Source organism: Leuciscus leuciscus (assembly GCF_965113295.1).
Source record: "Leuciscus leuciscus genome assembly, chromosome: 10".
NCBI classification, from domain to species: Eukaryota; Metazoa; Chordata; class Actinopteri; order Cypriniformes; family Leuciscidae; genus Leuciscus; species Leuciscus leuciscus.
In genome coordinates this window covers 9,786,062-9,808,989 of record NC_138734.1, presented here as the reverse complement: position 1 = coordinate 9,808,989, position 22,928 = coordinate 9,786,062, and the positions used below count along the sequence as shown (strand labels likewise).

Here is a 22,928-nt window from a genome sequence, read left to right as displayed (position 1 = left end):
AACCGCTGTCTGTCCCTTCGAGACCCTGGTCCCATATAGCGCTAGATTTTATAACCGCCCTCCCACCCTCCCAGGGTAAGACGGTTGTTTTGACCGTAGTGGACCGGTTCTCGAAGGCGGCTCATTTTATTCCCTTGCCCAAATCACCTTCAGCCAAGGAGACAGCGGTGGCTGTCATAGATCACGTCTTTCGGTTACATGGCCTCCCGACTGATGTGGTTTCTGACAGAGGGTCCCAATTTGTGTCCAAATTTTGGCAGGAGTTTTGTAGATTACTGGGCGCGACTGTCAGTCTGTCTTCGGGTTACCATCCCCAGAGCAATGGGCAAACCGAGAGGGCCAACCAAGATCTTGAGAGAATGTTGCGATGTTTGGTGTCCAAGAATCCTTCCTCCTGGAGTCAGCAACTTTCATTGGTGGAGTACGCCCATAACTCGTTACCAGTGTCATCTACGGGCCTATCTCCGTTTCAGTGTAGCTTAGGGTACCAGCCACCAGTTTTTTCTAGCCTGGAATCCGAAGTCACGGTCCCCTCCGCTCACGCCTTCGTCCAGAGGTGCTGTCGCACATGGACCAGAGCCCGTGAGACTCTGCTCCAGGTGAGGGCACGCACCAAGGCTAAAGCCGATCGCCACCGGTCTAAGGCCCCCGTATACGTCGTTGGTCAAAGAGTGTGGCTTTCTACTAGAAATATTCCGCTCCGCTCCGTGTCTAATAAACTTGCTCCCAAATTTATTGGCCCATTCACTGTCACCAAGATCATTAGTCCGGTGACAGTCCGCCTCAAACTTCCTCCAGCGTACAGGAGAATTCATCCCGCCTTTCATGTCTCCAAATTAAAGCCTGTTTTTCGTTCTCATCTTAATCCGCCAGTCCCGGTTCCCCCACCGCCGCGACTCGTAGATGGGGAACCTACGTATTCGGTAAATCGTATTCTGGACTCAAGACGGAGGGGACGCGGATTTCAGTATCTGGTGGACTGGGAAGGTTACGGTCCGGAGGAGAGAAGTTGGGTTCCTGCCAGAGACATTCTGGATCAGTCCCTTATTGATGATTACAATCAACAGGTAGGTCCTCCTGGGAGCGCCAGGAGGCGCTCCTAGGGGAGGGGTAATGTCACGGTTCATGAATTCACTGACTCTTTCTCGCGCTGTGTTTGTGTTGTGTGTGTGTGTGTGTGTGTGGGCGTGGTCGCTGATCAGCCGCTGATTATCATCAGCGCCAGCTGATTCTGATCAGCAATCTCTTTATAAGCTCATTGTCTTTCGTCTTGTGTTTGTCAGATCGTTGTGGGATTTTCCCTCGTGTAGTGAGTCTTCGTTGGTGTTCCTGATTCCCGGTGTGGTGTTCCTGTTGAGTTCGTTCTGCCTGTCGTCTTCGAGGATCCTGTTTCGTCTCTTCACTCTGCGAACCCAGTTGGTGTTGCCGTCTATTTGTCATTCAGGATTTCATTTCACCTGTTCACACCACGGATCCGGGTTGCCCATCTGCCATTCCTGCGCTACCAGGGACCTTCGAACTGTGTGCTTCATATCTCTGTCTCCGTGTGCATTCAATAAACCTTTTACTTGCACTTGCATCTTCTGTTTTCCTTACGCGTGACAACAACTTAACCAAAGACAATACAAGCAATTATGAAATTACATATACAGATGTACTAAAGTCTTACTTAAGAGGGTCAAAAATGCACTTTAAGTTCATCTTATTGGATGTAATATAAATTTCAACATAATACATTTTAATTTAGTAGTCTGAAAACATTAGAAGAATATACTTAAATGTGAACTGAATGTGAAGTAAATGATTTAGTATGCTAGTCTGAACTCTACACCACATCTGTGCAGTTGCAAAAGTCAAACTCTTCTAGTTAGTTTCATCCCCAACGGTCTTTGCTGCTCATGTTGCCTCAAATCTCTATTGGAAATGAATGACAATATTTTGAATGAATGCACCATTTGGCCTACTCCTTTTCTAGGAGAAGGCACAGTAAAGAACATTAAGTGGTAACAGTGTTTAAACACTATAAAGTAAACATTTTCATCTCTACTTCTTTGTTCTAATCTGAATAGGTTCAACACAAAGCATTGTGTGCACACTACTTGTGCCTTATCTCTCTTACTCTCATCCGTGTGGAATGTTCAGACGGAAAAGAACAATTATCAAGACTACAAAAGTGCATAAAACTTAGCTATTATCCAAAGTTGACTGCTAATGTTTGAACAGATGACACAAAAAGCTGTTGTCTTTGGATAATGGCAGATAATTACAAGCGGTATTATTGTCAGGGTTCCCAAAATAAAGCCTTTTAACTCCTGATAATGATGGAAAAATATAATGAGAGTCTTATTTATCTGACAAATTACTTAAAAAAAAGAGCTGGGTAATTGGGTGAATTTAAAAAGCATGTCACAAATATCTCTAGATGTTATAAAATATTTTGTAGAACGATGTTGTTATTCCTGTTCGTTGTGTACATTTTTTTCTTTTGATTTTGGGATAAATTATGAACCAATTCAAGCTGATGGGAAAGTTAGGTTATGCTTTATAACTATTAGTTTATAGTTAATTCATATATCATGAATTGTAGTATCTAAATTGTTAAAGTGCCCCTATTGTGCTATTTTAAAAGTTCCTAATTTTGTTTTGGAGGTCTCCTACAACAGGTTTATAAGCATCAAAGGTATAAAAAAATAAAATAAAATAAACTTTTCTCATAATATACATTGCACATCACCAAATTTTTCAATGATTCTCAAATGACTCGTCGGATGAATGAGTCTGTCTAAATTCCTCCTTTCGCGAGGGCCAGAAGCTAAACGGCCATTACCATAACTGAACTTCAGCTGAGGCTTCCTCAGTCCGACTCGTTTAGGCGGTTCAGAGTCGATTCTTTCTTTAGGGAGACAGTAACTTTATTTATCGTGCACTTTTGACTTTACAATAACCACCTGACGTGGAGCGGGTTAAAATGTTTAACTCTGTAAGTTACAGTGTAACGCTGGGCTGATGTTATGTAGATCTATTGTTTACATCAAATTTGTGCTTTAATGGTAGGGTAATCATTACTGGTCATGTGCATAAACATCTGCGTTTAGCTTCAAATGGTGTCTTCGGCCATGGTATTCTGTAAAAATGAAGAGCATCTTTTTTGGCATTCTGATTCCGACATCCACGTGCACAACAAATATATTTTTTTTTCTTATTCTGTGGATTTCGCCCGTTTTCCTCCACTTGTTACAACTTGTTTTTCTGCCACCACAATGCGCACGCAGCTACAGTCATGTAACCGTGACGTCTATTGAAATAAAGTGTAGCCCCTTTTAGCCATTATTTATTACTTTAGATGTTTGTTTTTTTTTGTGTAGTAAGTGATTTACATAATGTTATATTTCTGTGATTTACCATCTATTAAGTCAACTGAACATTATCATTGATTATGATTACCGAATCATTATGTTTAATTAGTGTTGGTTTACAGCTTTGTTTGAGCACTAAATTGCTAAAATTGTGTAATAAAGACAATTTGACCCCCTGTTCTAAAGTGAAAAGTATATTCACATAAATTTTTTATTTGAATGGTACTCATTGAGTGATGTTCAAGTTTATTCACTAGAATAAGCCAATAATTATGGCTAAGTTGCCAGTAATACAGTACTACTAAAGACCATTTATGGTATGTTCATGCTTAACTACCGCATAAATAATGCCTAATATTCCTTTACTACATATCTATTCAGTTAATCATTAACTACTGGTGTGGTAATGCTTAACTACCACATGATTATGGACCCTTAAAATAACTACCAAACTCACTATTTGTACACAATGTATTAACAATGTAGAGACTTCAATTTAAACTAATAGATTATAAATGATTTATAAGTATCACTGTATACTTATTATAAAGTGTTTCCAAAAAAAGGTAACCTACTACTGACCTTCAAATTAATTTGCCATTAGATTTCAGCCGGTGACATTTACAAAAGCACAACAGACATTTAATACAGCCCCACTGTGCTCTTGCCACACATCCAAACAGATGGGAGGAAAAGTCAACTCCCAGAGCTTGAGTCTGCATTCAGAGACACTGTTAGCAGTCATATGCTGAACACTTTGGAGTGAGATCTTATAGAACAAGAAATATAGAAGTACTTGAGTCACTGACCATTAAAACTTAAACTTTTATATGCAACCTAATGCCTTAGATCAACCGTAGCCCATGATTGTAATATATAGATATACTTGTATATTACAATAGCATTTGATTTTTCGAATTGCATCACTTAAACACACACAGCATAAACTGTGACATTAACATGTATGGAAGTGATTACCGGTTTTCACTGTTTGCCAGCCCAGAGAGACCGGGCTACGTGCCTGTACATTGTAGGTGGTGATTGGACTGTGGTTGTCAACCCCGTGGCTCCATGACAATGTTGCAGTGGTATCCGTGATCTCCTCTACAATCACCACTCCAGGAGGTCCAGGAGGGCCTAAAAAAAAAAAAAAAAAAAACTACTGAGTCAGCCACACTGCAATAAAATATACGTTTGACAGACTTTCCCACATTTTTTCCACTTATATGATTAGTTCTTCTAGTGTTTAACAATAGTATCTAGCCTTCGCTAAGTTACAGTTCATTTTCGGACGCGTTTCAGAATGGACTACACTGACAGAGAGAAAGCAGAACTCGCATCATGTTTATTTTTCTTTATTTGGCAAAAAGCACAACACTTTGTTTTTATTGTGAGTATACACAAAAATAATACACACTTAACAGGATCGATTGATGTATGAAACGTGTATGGAAGATAAAAGTCAACAGAGTATTTAGACTTTCTATTGCACTGATAAGGAAAAACGCGAGCAGATCACGCTGGCGTGATTGCCGACCTCAGAGGGTTAAATAGTGTGTATGTGAAATTTTAACAAAAAATACCCCACAGATTATTTTTTATAGCATGTTAAAATTTTCCTTTTTTGAGGGTGAGCAAAAATGCGTCATTTTGTGTGTGGGCTCTATGCAAATGAGCTGCTGCTCCCGGCACAGAGGGCGGAACTTCAACAGCTCGTTCTTAGCAGAGCCATATAGAGCCCTTTGTTGCGAGGTGAGGTTTATGTAAATTTGGGGGTTTGTGATGTCACTAACCCTGGAGGAAGCTCGTGTAGTACCTACCAGTCTTTTGTCCTTAACAAGTGATTTCTGTAAAAGAAAATATCTCCCTTTGCTGAACTTTGAGCGTTGTAACTTTGCAGATTTTGTTTATGCTCAAACAGCAACATTACACACTAACTAAAGTTAGAAAAGTGAAATCATAATCTCTGATTGGTTTATTGCACGTTTCGCCCATAACAACCCCATTACTCGTTAAGAGAACAGGGACAACCCTTTTAGACCGTGCGCCAACCATTTTTCCTGTCGTTAAAATAACAAAAGTGGATAAGGACACGCCCTAAATGCACTTGCGCTGTGCGCTTTAGACCATGTGCTTAGATTGTTAAAATAAGGCCCTTAATAGTTAACATTCTGTAACTGAGACTATGTTTTAATCTGAATGCAGTTATATACACATCTTTTTCCTCTATGTTTTGGTCTTCTGTCCACATTGAGACAGCGTTTTTGTCATGAGAGCTTTTTGAAGATGCTCTCCAAAGTGGATTAATCACCATTTTCATATTGTAGTGTGGACTGTTAAAACGGAGGTATTCAAAAATAAAGACTTATGTTTGGACATGTGATGGATATTGTACCTACAGTATATAGATATCTATGACTCACCTATTCAGGGGTCTCTGTCTGCTTGTTTAGTGCGCACCAAGGTTCAGATGGCAGCGTTCAATTTATTCAAATAAACTGCACTGACAGAGCAGTTCATTTTAATCAACACTCTCAGAAAAAAAGGTACAAAAGCTGTCACTGGGGCTGTACCTTTTCAAAAGGTACACTTTTGTTCCTTTTAGGTACTAATTTGTTCCTTTTAGGTACTAATTTGTCCCTTTTAGGTACTAATATGTACCATTAAGGTACCAATATGCACCCTTTAGGTACAAAAATGTACCTTTTAAAAAGGTACAGCCCCAGTGACAGCTTTTGTACCTTTTTTTCTGAGAGTGAAACCTACCAAGTGTGAACACACCCTAAATATAAACGTTAGTCTCGGTGTAATTAGCATTCACAAATTTCGAGAAACTCTGTACATGTGTATACATGTAGAATTCAAACTTCACTCAATCTCTAATCAAACGAACAAGTGAACTTGCAAAGACCATAGAAGGATTTTGTATGACAGATCTCTCTGCAAGGATTTCACGCTGATTAAAGAACCTGCTCTCGTTCCTCTTTGTGTCTATTATGGTAGTGCACCAGTCCTCTTAGGCATGGTTGAATGGTGAAATGTTTTTATTTCTGTTTTTATACGTGCTCCTGCAGCCTCCTCAGTAAATGTAATCTGTGTGAGCAGAAACCGCAACTGGCTCAAGAGGAAAGAGTTGTAACAGAGAGGCTGACAGCTGTTTCGGCCAATGAAAGTCAATGTTCTGTGCGGTTTGAAAGGGGATGTGTTAAAAGGATGGACTGAAAGGAGCCTTTGCATTCAAGGATATTAATATGCACGGTGAGACACCATGGCAGCAGTATTATGGGTTTCTGTTTCAAGTCTGGATGTAGACCACATAAGGGTTTTCTTGTCTGAGAGTAAGCAGTGCACATGTGGAAGAGAAGTGGCCAACATCATGAACACACACGTGGCTGAAGGTCCGGTAGGGCAGACAACACGTTTCTTTGTAGGCCAACAGTGTTTAAAGCATGGATAGTCTAATGACTGTTTGTTTACGAAGGAATCGTACACATCAAGCTGTGGGGAGAGAAGTAATATATTCCATGAAAAATTTATTCAGTAGGAAATAATGGGCGAGATTTTATTTTGTGCATTATGATTTGTTTGGATAGTGAAAGCAGGTCATGATATGATTGGTTAATATTGATATGCAACTTTGGTTACCTCAGCAGGAAAGAAAAGTATTTTTCTCAAGCTTTGTCTAACACAATATTTTCAAGGCTAAAATATTTCCTCTGGTATTTCTGCTGTAATAATGACTGCTGTTTGTTTTCAAATTGTTTTGATATAATTTTAGTAATCAAACATATTTATTTTGTATGATTCTGCAATATTCAAGATTTTGATTCTGTATGATTTTCAATAAAAATAATAGTTAATGGAGGATTTTTTACATTTGAGCATTTTAATAAAGTTTTAATTATTATTTGAAGTCATCCTGTGGCCCCCTACAACCAGTTGTAAACCACAGTTTACTGAAATATCATGAAAGCTCTTCATTTGTATAATAATCAAGTGGTTTTCAATTTCTAGTCAGGATTAAACATTATATTTGGCATACTAATCCAGTGGTTGCAATCAGCTTTAATTTCTTAAAATCTAACACATTATTTTAGGTAAGAAGAGTATAGAGTAATATAATATTTTTTATATACACTCTCCAGGCACTTTATTAGTTGCATTAACAAGCAGTTGAACAGGTGTACCTATCTAATCAGCCAATCCCATAGCAGCAACTCAAGGCATTTAGGCATGTAGACATGGTCAAGATGATCTGCTGAAGATCAAATGAGCATCAGAATGGAGAGGGAATCTGATTTAAGTGACTTTAACATGGCATGGTTGTTGATGCAAGACAGGCTGGTTTGAGCATTTCAGAAACTGCTGATCTACTGGGATTTTCATACACAACCATCTCTAGGGTTTAAAGAGAACGGTCTGAAAAATAGAAAATATCCAGTGCAGAAGTTCTGTGGATAAAGATGCAAGAGGTCAGAGGAGAAAGGCCTGACTGGTTTGAGCTGAAAGTCAACAGTAACTCAAATAACCAATCGAGCTCTGCAGAAGAGCATCTTTGAAAGCACCTTGAAGTTGAACCTTGAAGCAGATGAGCTACAGCAGCAGAAGACCACACAGGGTGTCACTCCTGTCAGCTAAGAACAGCAAACTGAGGCTTACAAGTTTATTATACTCAAATGGCCTCCACAGTCACCAAATATCAGTCCCATAGAGCACCATTAGGATGTGGTGGAACAGGAGATTCCCATCATGGATGCGCAGCTGACAAATCTGCAGTATGTGTGATGCTATCATGTCAATATGGACCAAAATCTCTGAGAAATGTTTCCAGCACCTTGTTGAATCTGTGCCACATAGAATTAAGGCAGTTCTGGAGGCAAAAGGGTGTCCAACCTGGTACTAGCAAAGTGTACCTAATAAAATGGCTGGTGAGTGTAGATTATTTTTCCCCACCAATATAATCTTGAATTTAAAACATTGTGTTAGAGGTAAATTGCCGGAGAAAATTGCATAACATTTTGTATAAAAAATTATGAAAACAAATTTTTTTTTATCTCATATGTCAATAACAGTTGTCCTTAACATAATTTTGACATGCTAATTCATTGCTAGGAAATAATGAAGGGTGGGACTTTTATCTATACTGATTTGATTGAACTGTTTAATAGTTTATGTATATAAACAAAAGTTCTGTACAATATTCACACAACCTTGGCTCATTTTGCGGAAAAGAAAATATTTCAGAATTGTAGTATGAAATATTCCGAAAACAAACATCTGTTTCTTTTGAAAAAATGCAGAGCGATAAATCATGAATCATGCACAATAAAAATGGGAAATTTAATCAGAAAGTCAACAAGGTCAATTTGATTTCGTGTTGTTTGTAAAGATGTTGTAATCACAGTTTTTGATTATGAACTGCAATTTATACTTTGCAATTCTCCTCACTAGTGTCCTCACCTCTTACTAGCAGCTCAGCTTCTGCAAGTACACTGTCCGCACTCGTCTGAGCACGGCAGCCATATTTCCCAGCGTGCTTCAGGAGGATGCTTCTGATCATCAGGTCTGCTGTGGAGGTCTGCTAAATGGAGGGAAAAAAAATAGAAAGTACAAAGGGAAACAGAGAAGTGAGATAAAGAGAGAAATAGACCTCCATGCAGTGTTTGACACCTGAGCAATGGGCTGCTGCTAGCCGCTATTGGCTTGTGTGGATTAAGAGATTCCTGTTCGGTTTAAGAGCACGCCATTACTTTCCTCAATCTGCTCTTCTCTGGAAATGAGAAACGCCCCAGGCAAGAGTGCGAATAATTCAAGGTCTACAGGCAACTCTTTAGTACTGGGGCTGATTAAAATTACAGCACATGAATCAGACAGCTGGGTGCTGCGCCACTGTCTGCCATGTACTGTCTCGATGAATATGTGTTGCCTTTGAGGAATATTCTGGATACCTCACCTCAAAAATATAATAGAAAAAAAAGAAACTGTAGTTATATTTGACATACAAAAATCTAGGGATGCACTAGGGAAAATTTTGGCCGATACGATAATTATTTATATTTGAAAGCCGATGACTGATATATAATCTAAATCCAAACTTTCACATTAAAAGCCATGTCCCAAGCACACAATTATAATGTTCTCATTATACTTTTTTGTAGCCTATATCTGTCATGAACTGCTCCAAGACACGAAGGTTAGATCCAAATGCAGCTTTATTAAATAAGGGTAATCCAAATTCGTAAACCAGTAAACAGGCAGTGGTCAAGGCAGGCGGCAATAAAACAGAGTCCAATAAACAGTCCAGGGTCAAAACAGAAAACAAACACGGAATAAACGCTCGGAAATGCAGACTGACAGTACAACAAGACTTCGCAGTGAGTGAATGAATGAACATGGTATAAATAGACAGACTAACAGGATGAGACAGGTGAATACAATCAGTGAATGAGGTACAGGTGAATGTGATCAGTGATAAGTGATGATGAGTCCAGGCAGTGAGTATGGGAATTGTAGTTTGTGAGTGAATAGGAGAGTCTTATGTGGAGTGCCCTCTGGTGGCTCTCAAGGGCACTCCAGCTGGTGATCGTTACATAGCCCCCCCTTTAAGGAGCGGATTCCAGACGTTCCTAAACTGTCCAGGAGGGAGGTGGAGCGGAGGCGGACCCGGGGGCGGGATGGAGGGCCAGGCCCGTGGAGCGGCAGAGGACCTGGATACTGCAGCAGGATGGGAGGCCAGGGCGGATCAGGCTGTGCAGGTGACCAGGGTGGAGCAGGGTGTGCAGGTGACCAGGGTGGAGCAGGGTGTGCAGGCGACCAGGGCGGCGCAGGCTGGGCAGGCGACCAGGGCGGAGCAGGCTGTGCAGGCGACCAGGGGGGAGACAACCCTTCAGGCGGCCAGGGAGGAGACGAACCTTCAGGCGGCCTGGGCGGAGACTTTCCCTCGGGCGGCCACGGCGGTGAAGACCCCTCGGGCGGCCACGGCGGTGAAGACCCCTCGGGCGGCCACGGCGGAGGAACTGGAACAGACACCAACGGCTCGGGAACTGGAACTGGCACCACCGGAACTGGCACTGGAACTGGTACCACCGGAACTGGCACTGGAACTGGCACCAACGGCTCAGGAACTGGAACTGGCACCACCGGAACTGGCACTGGAACTGGTACCACCGGAACTGGCACTGGAACTGGCACCACTGGCTCAGGAACAGGAACAGACACAGACACAGACACAGGCTCCGGCTCAGGAACTGGAACAGACACAGACACAGACACAGACACAGACACAGACACAGACACAGACACTGGCTCCGGCTCTGGATCTGGAACAGACACCGGCTCAGGGAAAGGCATGTCGGCAGCCATCTCTGCTGAGGGTAACTCTGCTGAGGACACTGGCTCGGCGGAGACCATCTTGTCCCGAGACACTGGTTCGGCGGAGACCATCTTGTCCTGAGACACTGGCTCGGCGGTGGCCATCTTGTCCGAAGACACAGGTGTGGAGTCGGCCATCTTGTCTGAAGACACAGGCGTGGAGTCGGCCATCTTGTCCGAAGACACAGGCGTGGAGTCGGCCATCTTGTCCGAAGACACAGGCGTGGAGTCGGCCATCTTGTCCGAAGACACAGGCGTGGAGTCGGCCATCTTGTCCGAAGACACAGGCGTGGAGTCGGCCATCTTGTCCGAAGACACAGGCGTGGAGTCGGCCATCTTGTCCGAAGACACAGGCGTGGAGTCGGCCATCTTGTCCGAAGACGCAGGCGTAGAAAGAGGAAGAGGAACAGATTCAGGCTCAGGCTCAGGCTCAGGATCAGATTCGGTCTCAGCCGGACGAGACACTGGACGGGCGGACGTGACGTGGAACTCTGGCTCGGGCTCGGCAGGACTGTCGTGAAGCTCTGGCTCTGGCTCGGCAGGACTGACGTGAAGCTCTGGCTCGGGCTCGGCAGGACTGACGTGAAGCTCTGGCTCGGGCTCGGCAGGACTGACGTGAAGCTCTGGCTCGGGCTCGGCAGGACTGACGTGAAGCTCTGGCTCTGGCTCGGCAGGACTGACGTGAAGCTCTGGCTCTGCAGGACTGACGTGAAGCTCTGGCTCTGGCTCAGCGCGCTCTGAGCTTGACGGGACCAGCATCAGCGAGGGCTTTGAGCTGGGTAGGACCAGCGGCGAAGAGGACTTTGAGCTGGACAGGACCAGCGATGAAGAGGGCTCTGAACTGGACGGAACCAGCGGCGAAGAGGGCTCTGAGCTGGACGGGACCAGCGGTGAAGGCTCTGTGCTGGACGGGACCAGCGGTGAAGAGGGCTCTGTGCTGGACGGGACCAGCGGTGAAGAGGGCTCTAGCTTGGCGGGCATGTCGCTTGCTGTCTCAGGTGCGGCGGGCATGACGCTCTCAGTCTCAGGGGCGGCGGGCATGACGCATACTGCCTTGGCTTCGGCAGATTTGGCGTGAAGTGCGGGCTCGGCTGGACTGGCGTGAAGTGCGGGCTCGGCTGGACTGGCGTGAAGTGCGGGCTCGGCTGGACTGGCGTGAAGTGCGGGCTCGGCTGGACTGGCGTGAAGTGCGGGCTCGGCTGGACTGGCGTGAAGTGCAGACGGTGACATGGCGTGCCACGGAAGGAAGCTCTCCAGACATCTGGAGAGTGCCTCTCTCCAATCCAGACCGGAGAGATCAGGGAGCTCCCTCGGGTCGACCTCCTTAGCCCCCAGCCGGTAACACAACTTAATAGCCTCGTCACCCAGAGAGCAAGAGGTAGCGAGAGGAACAAACCCCCAGGTGTACTGGAACAGATCGAGGCTATTCAGGGCCAAGGCCGCGATCTGTCCAGCGAACTCCCGGCTCATGCTGGGAAGATCAGGCGAGATCCGTACTGCTGGATTTCTGGAGGTCATAGCTGCTGGATCTGGGTGTGGCGAAGTCTTCTGTCATGAACTGCTCCAAGACACGAAGGTTAGATCCAAATGCAGCTTTATTAAATAAGGGTAATCCAAATTCGTAAACCAGTAAACAGGCAGTGGTCAAGGCAGGCGGCAATAAAACAGAGTCCAATAAACAGTCCAGGGTCAAAACAGAAAACAAACACGGAATAAACGCTCGGAAATGCAGACTGACAGTACAAGACTTCGCAGTGAGTGAATGAATGAACATGGTATAAATAGACAGACTAACAGGATGAGACAGGTGAATACAATCAGTGAATGAGGTACAGGTGAATGTGATCAGTGATAAGTGATGATGAGTCCAGGCAGTGAGTATGGGAATTGTAGTTTGTGAGTGAATAGGAGAGTCTTATGTGGAGTGCCCTCTGGTGGCTCTCAAGGGCACTCCAGCTGGTGATCGTTACAATATCCTTTTCAAAGTGATTCCAATCATATTTCAAGCAATTCAAAACCATCATGGCGAACAGTGTGCATCTGAAGTGTCTCAGCTGAAGGAAATAATACATTATTTATCTGATTTAATATATTGGCCAAACTTTCTTATTGGGCCGATAACGATAACATTAAAAATGAACATATATCGGCCGATACTAATAAGGTGGCCGATATATCGTGCATCCCAACAGAAAACTAAAACTATTTTTGGTTTTGGCAGGACAAATAGTAATATATTAACACTTCAGATACTACTATAAACTAATATGGAAACAAGTTTTACTAATCAGTAGGTAATAGCAAATTTAGGTTTGAGACTGTCCCATGTTAGGTAATCAATAGTGCATTAAGAACTAATAAGTAACTATGACAAATTCTAAGGAATTACCAATTAATTACTTATCACATGATTAACCTCTGTCTGAAATGTGAGCGATTGTCTTTTTCTACTCTGAACGTAGTCATAAAATGCATCCCTAAATACTCAAGTGTTACCTAGTCACTCTTCAAGAACTAGTAGTGATTGGACCTTAAGTCCATTAGACCACGAGTGACTAGATACTACTTTAGTAATTGTGATGCATTTTATCACCACATTTCTTACCCCTTGTTCCCCTACTACTCATTTGTCCTACATTACTTCCTGCATTACCTATTAATGACTGGAGTTGCAAAGTTACTTATAGTTAATAGAATGTCTAGAGTAGATTTTTGAAATAAAGTGTAACCAAAAATGAATAAATAGTTATTTTCATAGTAAAGTTTATATTTTTTTAGTTGACATCTAGGTGCAATATTATTTATAGTCAACAAAATGTCTAAAGGGCACCATCCAAATGTCTAACTCAATGCCATTATACACAACGGATGGACAGAATTTATCCCAAAGTACTTCTCGGTATAAAAGTCTATCATGTCTAAAAGTTTCTATGACAAAAGAACATGAGATTTTAGCCTCTAAGTCTTTAAAAATTAAACAATGGGACATTAAAATGTACCATATTAGTGCAAAATGCCTACTGCATTAAAAGAAAATACATATCTCTTTATTTCTGGTTCTGTCTAATGCAAAAAAAAAACCCCAAAAAACTCTCTCTCTTTTTTTAACTTTATACTCTCTTTTTCATTGAAATGAAAATGTGCTATGAATATTCTAGTAAACTCTTCCTACTCTGAGTGTTTTTGCTGAACAGACATTTTCTGGGGTTCATGAGAAAATCCTTTGGTTCAAGTGTCTCATAAAGTATTCATTAACACTGAAAAGCTAGCGACAACATGAGAACAACATGCAAAAATAAATAATTCAGGTTACATGACTGTCATGCAAATAGGTCTGTTAATGCACCTCGATGGTGGAATGAACATCAGTTGAGTCCCTCTATACAGCTCAGCTTGTTTCCGCCACAGAATACAAAATAAAAAAGGTAATTGCGACTTCTTTTCTCACAATTCAGACTTTTTTTCTCACAATTGCGAGTTTACATCTCCATGATACAGTATAGTCGCAATTGCGAGTTATAAAGTCAGAATTGTGTGATATACAGTCACATTTGTGTCTTATTGTCAGAATTGTTAGGTATAAAATCGCAATTGCGAGAAATAAACTCCAATTCTAAGGAAAATAACTGACTTTTTTCCTTTAGAATTGCATGTTTATTTCTCACAATTTTGACTTTATAGCACGCAATTTGGAGATATAAAGTCAGAATTGTATGATATAAAGTCGCTATTGCGTGTTATAAATTCAGAATTGCAAGTTTATTTCTCTTTTGTGACTTTATATCATGCAATTCTGACTTTATATCTTGTAATTCTGAGAAATAAAGTCAGAACTGCGAGATGTAAACTCGCAATTATGAGATAAAAAAGTTGCAATTATCTTTTAAAATGTTTTCTTATGTGGCGGAAACAAGCTTCCATACATTAATGCACTTGACTAACTCTAACCTATTAATTTTAAACAGCAGCGAAGGTTGTGTGCCATTCAGAATTTAACAGAGTTTATTTTCTGTACAATTCCCGAATTTAAACAGGATCAAGAATTATCATTTGAATTTGAAAATGGAAGTAGAATTAAATGTTTTAATCTCATTTGCATGTTGATTTGGATGGACGCATCGGCTAATTTAGAGCAAAAAGGAACAATAAATGGACAATTTAATCAGCTATTTTTACATGAATTACTCACTAAACAACCCAAACACCCAGTTACTGTAGCTGCTGTGCCAATTAGCAATTAAACCCATTGTGGGATAATCAAATATAACACCTCTAAAATGCAGGCTAACATGGCACATGTACTGTATCTTCCCACATCAGGTCACAGTGCATTTTTAACAGTGACAGTTTCATGGCAGATTGGTGCTCAGTGATGCTGTGAAGGAAACCAAATGATATTGTCAGCCGGAAGGAAGACTGAAATATGCCTATAATATGATACTGAGGACACATGATGGTTTGAACTTAATTGTGTCAGCTGGAGCTGGAGCTGAGGAGGGATCAGTACCTATTAGGTGTTACATGAATGCATGCGTGAGATGAGGTGACTTCATGAGGTTTATGTTGTTATCAAAGCCAGCCAATCAAATTGCTGAATGTTCTCAAGGAACTAGTTGTCCAGAATCCTATTAGTGTTGCTGCTTAACTTTTTTTGTGGAAATACTTTTTTTTGTGAATACTACCATTCAAAAGTCTGGTTCTATGATATACTCCAAAAAATTTAAATCAATACTTTTATTCAGCAAGGGCACATTAAATTGATCAAAAGTGACATTTAATCCATTTATAATGTTACAAAAGATTTCTATTACAAACAAATGCTGGTATTTTGAATTTTCAATTTTAAAATAAAAATAATAATAATAATAATAATAATAAAAGATCTGCTTTGCCATCACAGGAATACATTTTCCTGTGAATTTTTTAAAACATTTTTAGACAATTTTATGATATTGCTGTTTTTACTGGATTTTTGTTCAAATAAATGTGCCCTGTGAGCATAAGAGACTTCTTTCAAAAAACATAAAAACATCTTAATTATTAAACATTTTGGACATTTAGTGCATTAAATAAATAAATAAATACATACATACATACATACATACAGTATAATTGTGACCCTGGACCAAAAAAATAACAGTCATAAGTCGCAATAGTGGCAATAGCCAACAATTAGTATGGGTCAAAATTATCGATTTTTATTTTCTGCCAAAAATCATTAGGATATTAAGTAAAAATCATGTTCCATGAAGATATTAAGTAAATTTCCTAACGTAAATATATAAAACATTTATTTTTGTGAGTGAATGCAGCACAATCACGAACATAAATGAACAACTTTAAATGCGATTTTCTCAATGTTTCCATTTTTTTTGCAACCTCAGATTCCAGATTTTCAAATAGTAGTATCTCGGCCAAATATTGTCCTATCCTAACAAACCATACATCAATGGAAAGCTTATATATTCAGTTTTCAGGTGACGTATAAATCACAAGGTTTTGTGGTCCAGGGTTACATTATATAAAATACAACATTTGTGCCTATTCAAAAGTAAAAAATAAATAAATAAATAAATAAAAATAAATCAATTATTCTTTATCAGTTGCTTCACTCATAGATGTGGTTAAAATAATAATAGTAATACTAAATTCAAAGAAATCCAAAGCACAACAGACGCCTGTGCATGTGAAATCACTTGATTCAATGATTTTGTGGCGGCAGAAAGCCTGTTGATGCGCTGTAATCAGGGAGTGTTCTCGAGAGTATGTGGAGCTGCTGCTCCTCTGAGACTCTGATAAACATGATGGTGTGATTCACAGCGGGTCTTTCATCATGATGACATACGGTCCTAGCTGACCTTTCACTGGATTGATTCTCACTCCAGTTAAAGCAGGATTTGGTGCAATGTGGCATCTCTAAAATAAGTAACTGAGACTCCATCTGTTCAGGAGCAACAGATTGAAGAAAGAGTTATGATACTGTTTTCAAAAACCATGGGAGCAGTTAAATACTTGAAAATTCATTTTTAACTGTTTATTTTGTTTTCCTCTTTTTTGGCTAATTAATGACATTCAAAATACGAGTGTAGGGAAGCGGACAGAGAGTTTGTCACCATGTTGGTGTGTCAACCAGATTGGATTATTTACAATATTATCATATTTGTAGTATTAATAATATGATCACGGTTATCGTCAATGCCGGTATACAGCGCCATTCTTGATGCCAATTAAAAAATCATGAATTGCTAGTGATATACCATACATATTGATGATTTATGAAAAAGAGTTCACTGTTTGAATTAAAGCTGATATTTTTAGCTGCCAATATCAACCAAACTAAGTTCAAATCAAAATGCTGATATTGAGAAAATGCTGATAAAAAAGTTTAGTTTCAATTGAAAAAAGCTCTAATATTTACTACTTCCAATATTAGCCAAAGGAGGTATATGCCAATAATGGACAAAATACTAATACTGACAGCTAATATACAACTAAAATATACAACATAAGCTAATTAGAAAAATGTGTCTTTACCTACACTTGTACAAAAACATTCCTATACTTACAATTTACTGCCATTTCCAGCTAAAATGACCAGTAGTGGCAGTAAAACTCCAACAACTTTCATTCATTTTCACACAAATTATGATTGCAAGGGCAGATTATCAATTAATAAAGACTTATGTATGCGTTGTTCCTTGCACAATACTACGAAATTATCTCAAAACACTTTTACCATAGTACACGATTTGTAAACTAAACTAAAGCCTGTAGTTTCACTTGCCATCACAGGTTTAAATATGATCTTCTTATAAAATCAGCCAGATATATCTAAAAACATATATTTGCAAATAAATAAATAAAGCCATTATTGACCAACACGCCACTGAAATATCAGAAGAAAAAAAGGTTTATTATTTGATTTTTACATCTTTTTAATATTACCTGCTTTGACCAAATCACATCCATGCCATCAATTTACAAAATAATAATACTGACTGATAGCAATAGACCACGCACCAATAATAACTGATATATTGTATAATCTTGCAACAATAACACAGTGTAAGTAATATTACTATCCACAAAACAGGTGATAGTCAGTCACATTCGACGTTACGTCGATACTGACGTAATGGGATCCAAGATTGGCCAACACGTCAGTATAGACATAACGTCTCAGTTCCCTCCTTCAGGGAACAAGGGTTACATCAGTAACCGAGACGGTCATCTACAGCATCAGCACAAGTACACAGTGACACATCTGTGGTGAATCCGCTTACTGTTTGAATGTACTCAAAGTGACTGCCCTCCTGCTGGGTGTTGAGCGGTTGGGTGTTGAGCAGCCAGAGGAAGGACACGTCCAGCGAGGGGTCGTGAGTGACTTTACAGCTGAGCACCACACTCTCTCCCACCGTCACCTCCACCCGGATGGGGCTCAACTCCACCCGCATGGGCTCTGAAACATCAACGTCATTCTGTCATCAGAACAAAAGAACCATACGACACTGAAGAACATCTGCAGCTATGATAGAATCTCTGAACACTAACACTAACACAGATGGATCTCTACCTGTTGATATAACATAAAACTCTCCTGATATTAGAGTAACAATTACAGAAGAATAAAATAAAGCATATTTTGTTACATTTTGGAGCTTGGAAGGGTTCAGTTTGAGCAGATGTTTTATACCATCTTTAATTTTCTCGTCAGAGCTAATTTTTCCAGAACATTCAGCATCTGGCTCATATTCACGATCTCAAACATATTCTCAAAACTATCATTTTAAATATCTTCAAAATCAATATTTTGATCGCTGACAGCTTCTTTATCATATCCACCATCAAGTGACAGTGACACTAATATTTTATTGCATTCAGTACTTGCTCCGCAGTAAATCGCTGAGCCATTTCAAGTTTTGCTGATGATACTTCCTATTCTTTTGTTTTCTGTCTGCGGTAACTATGAGTGAAACATCACTTCATCATTGTGTACCGATCTTTGTCACCTTGTGGAATAAAAGTGAATTGCACTTATTCAGTCATCAAAGATTCATTATTGTTGTGCAGAAAAAATTATAATTACACTTACAAACCTCGGGTCGTTAGTAACCCTATACAAATTTAAAAAAAATGTTTTTCTTGTTATATTGTTTATACATTTTTTTTTAAATAATTCTAAGAAGGTTGATGTCTAACTTTAAAAAAATGAATGAGGAGGAGGGTAGTGAATGACATCCCTTAAGGTATCGTTTAAGGGTTAAGAGAGCGAGAATTTAAACAGAAGACAACCATAACTGCAGCGTGTGCTTAGAATAAACAGAATGATATCGTACGCTGGTGTGGACACTAATATAGTTATCATTACAATTATCATTCTTGGTGTGAGCAGGCCCTTACACCATTTACCATGGACAATGGGACTTGTTAAAAACGCAGAATTTCGCTAATGTGATCGCACCTTATACCTTTTACATTGTCTGTTATTTTTGAGAGTGATCTACCTCAGACTCACTGAACAGCCTTATAATAGGTTATGAAATAATGATTCTGACCATAACATAAAATTGTATCTCTAGGGTTTCCTTCAACAAATACTTCCATACGCCAACAGTGATAAAATCAAGACAATCTGTCCCATGCCTCCCAGTTATTATCTGTTTTCTTGGTAAAGAACAACCTCCTCAACAATAGCTCCTAGGAGACAGTAGATGCTCTTGTGAGTAGATTCTTGAGCGAGCAAAACAAACATCTTCACGCCTGATAAGCTGAACTATTCTTCCATCCGGCTCAGTCAGACGGTCTGTTTGCTCTTGTGGTTAACCACGGGCTGAGGCTAGGCTGGGGGTTGATGAGGGTCTCTTACCTTTCACCAGAAGCACGGTCGTCAACTCTGCTGATCCAAACTGGTTTTCCGCACGGCACACGTAGCTTCCCTCATCCGAGCGGCTGGAGTTAATGATGCGGAGGGTGTTGTTCCGAAGCAGCATGATCCTGTTAAAAATGGAGAATTCATTTGCCAGAGGAAATATTTACCCACATCTTTAAGGTGAAATCAACAAATAAGCCTAAAATAAGTGTAATGGTTACACAAACTAATCAGCATTTAGCTGAAGTGAAAATATAACATTTATTTCAAAATATCTAATGAAATAAACCAAAAGTACCACTGTATTACCAATTTTTTTAGCACAATGGTATTCTCTAAAATACCTCACAGTACCATGTAAATATGGTAACAATTCAGTATACCATAGTGGAGAGTGGCCCCAAAAACAGTTGACTTAACTAAAACAAATAAATAATAATAATAATAATAAGTAAATGACCTTCACAGTTCACATAACTTTTTTTATTTTTTTATTAAGCATTACGTTTATTTACTCAATAATCTTCAAGGCAACGGGTTTGCTAAAATTTGTTAAGTAAGTGAACTGAACACTTCGCTGAATCACTATTTGAGATTTTAGTATTCTGAAGTTCTGAATGTAATTGTAAATATGTCACGAGAAACACAAACATATAAAGATTATAAACAAATAAAGTCTACAAAATGCTCAAGATTCTGGTTAATTAAAAAAGCCGACTCTTTGGCTGAACTAAAAATGAACTGATAAAACGTCCTCCTACTTACACTTTATGAGCAAGTCTTGTCCTTCATTGTTATTTTAACATCTAGATTTAAAGATGGTGCTGTCAATAGAGTCATTTAAAATGTTAATTGCCTGATATTATCTGAGGATTAGTACGTTGATGGCTATCAAAAGACATTAGCCAATTAACTGTTCAAAGCAATGAAAGGGCCATTAATTATAACAATTAGAAGATGTAAAAGTTGGTGTTGGTAAGGACAGAAAGCCCTGATGATTAATATGCTTGACCAAGTATATGGCACGTCAAACGGTCTTAATCGGAATACTGTTAATTTGAGTGGAAGTCAAGATGAGATATACTCCTAATGACATTTCATTCTTTCAGAAACCAAGAGAGAGCAAGAAGGCAAATTCAATTTAACAGAGATAACGAGAGTCTTGCTTTTATCTTATCGCTTGCTCTCATTCACTGTTCTGAGAGAAGTTTCAGAGAGCACCTCTGTGCTGCCCTCATATAATGAATTAACTACAGACAAAGAGAGAAGTCATTTCTTGTCTGGGGTCCAGGGAAACACAATGGAGAAATTTTTTTGTAAAAAAAAAAAAGACTAAAAAGTCTCCCTCTAAAGAAACTACTTGAGAACTTCAGCACATGAGCAACAGGGTCTCGGCTTTATTATAGCCCTCAGAAAGCCATCACCTGAAGAGTCACAAAGTGAATGATCTATAAAAAAAAAATCGTTATCATCTTTTTCCATCATCAAACTTTTACTTCAGGCCTTTTCATAAGAATCAACAACCTTTTTAACTCTTTCCCCGCTATACAGAATTTTCTGTCATTTATGAGACAAAGCTTCCCTACCATTTCTGTGTTTTCACTGTTATGCGGTAGGGGGCGCTACTACGCATCTTCTGAAAGAGTACTGCATCTCCTGATCAAAACACAGGCGATGAAGAAGTAGAAACAAGCAATAACATATGTAAGCAGATGCTGTAGTATACACCAGGGGTCGGCAACCTAAGGCACGCGTGCCAACACTGGCACGCGGAGGGTTAATCGCTGGCACACAAGCAAATGCGAGAGAAGTGTATGTATTTCATTCAAATAAAGTAGTCTAGTTTTATGCGGTCAAATGCACTCGGGCTCCCATGATTAGCATCGCGCAACATCAGCATCACACGTGCACACGGAACGCACATGTTAATACTGGAGTGCATTCACACCGGGAGCAGGAGCACGTGCGTGCGTGAGCGCCCAACAGGAGCGTCGCGTGAGCAGCAGTGAAGCGGGGATTTTGCCGCTGAGTCTATTTTGTCTGCGCTGCTCACGCTCAATTTAAAGCCCCTTTCACACAGAGATTCCGGAAAATACACGGATAAAGTGACCCGAGATTTGACCCGGGTTCGTTTGATTTTGGTTCATCCACTCTGCCAGTGATTTTCCTGAATCAGAGAGTGCGTTCACACACAAGCCGTACAAATCCCGTAAAGACACGTGACATCGATGTAACTTAAAATGTCTCAGCAGCGTCTTAAGTTTGCTTATGAGCTGCGATCTCTCTCTCAAGAAATCACGCTTGTGCATTTTTTTTCTCTGATTCGATCATAAACTTGCGCATTACGTACCGTTTCACAGCTCGCGAACGATCCCGCGCTTCAGCGTCATCACTACGACACGGCATTATTACGGATTTTGTTCACACAGCGCGCGTTCCGGGACTGAACACGGCAATGTAGGTCCCCAACACGGCATCAATCCCGGGTCGTGTTTGCGTTCACACAGAAGGCACTCTGGCAATTTGCCGGCAATTTCCCGGGTTCAAAGCGTTGTGTGAAAGGGGCTAAAGTAAAAGCACGCTTTTGATGGACAAAATAAATATGATTAAAAACAAAAGTGCCCAAAATGCACAGAATGTGCATGTCTAGTGTGTTTTAACAAGAACTGGATTAGGTTATGTCAGAAAAGAAAATTAAGACTCAAAAATATTTATATAAAATGTACCCATTTAAACTTGTTTTTATTATTCAGTTTGGGTAAAAGGATATGGTATTTTATAATAAAAAATATAAATATATTGAAAATAAATATTTGTGTGTGCTGTAAAGTGGTTAGAAATTTTTTAGAATCGCCTAAAAAAATCGGTATCGGCAGGTCACACTCAATAAAAAATCGGAAATCAGAATCGGCCTAGAAAATTGTAATCGGTGCATCTCTAGTAAGGAGTTATAAATACTATTAAATTGTCTATCTAAATCTAAAACAAATTTCAAGAGAAATATTTAAATTTCTGTTCTATTTCTGTGTAAGCCATTATGAAAATGTTAAATGTTTGTGTATTTATATGAGTGTGTGTGTATATATATATATATAGGCTATGTGTGTGTTGTGGCACAGTGATGAACTCAGAAACTTAAAAATGGCACTTTATGACAAAAAGGTTGCCGACCCCTGGTATACACATAAACTCGATCATCAACATTAAACAGCATATATATCAAAACTGCCAAATGTTACCAAACCCAGGATGAGCTATAGGAGTGTGCAAGCTTTGGCGGTGTTGATGGACTCGATCAGCGTGCCTCCTTCACTTGTTCCGCCATGCTGCTC

The 22,928-nt window shown here is 40.0% G+C and overlaps 1 protein-coding gene across 2 annotated transcripts in view; it reads right to left on the bottom strand.

Annotated features, from left to right (window-relative positions):
• The window catches only part of cntn5 (contactin 5), a 305,321-nt gene that overhangs the window by 35,465 nt on the left and 246,928 nt on the right, over window positions 1-22,928 (bottom strand). Inside the window, exons 12-15 of one of the 2 annotated variants that reach the window (XM_082182883.1) lie at window positions 19,594-19,721; window positions 18,011-18,186; window positions 8,817-8,934; window positions 4,335-4,493 (exon numbers count right to left, since the gene is read on the bottom strand). In XM_082182883.1, coding sequence (XP_082039009.1) covers window positions 4,335-4,493; window positions 8,817-8,934; window positions 18,011-18,186; window positions 19,594-19,721 — 581 coding nt within the window. Of the gene's footprint in view, window positions 1-4,334; window positions 4,494-8,816; window positions 8,938-18,010; window positions 18,187-19,593; window positions 19,722-22,928 lie in introns of both variants that reach the window. The other variant, XM_082182882.1, reaches the window with a different exon arrangement.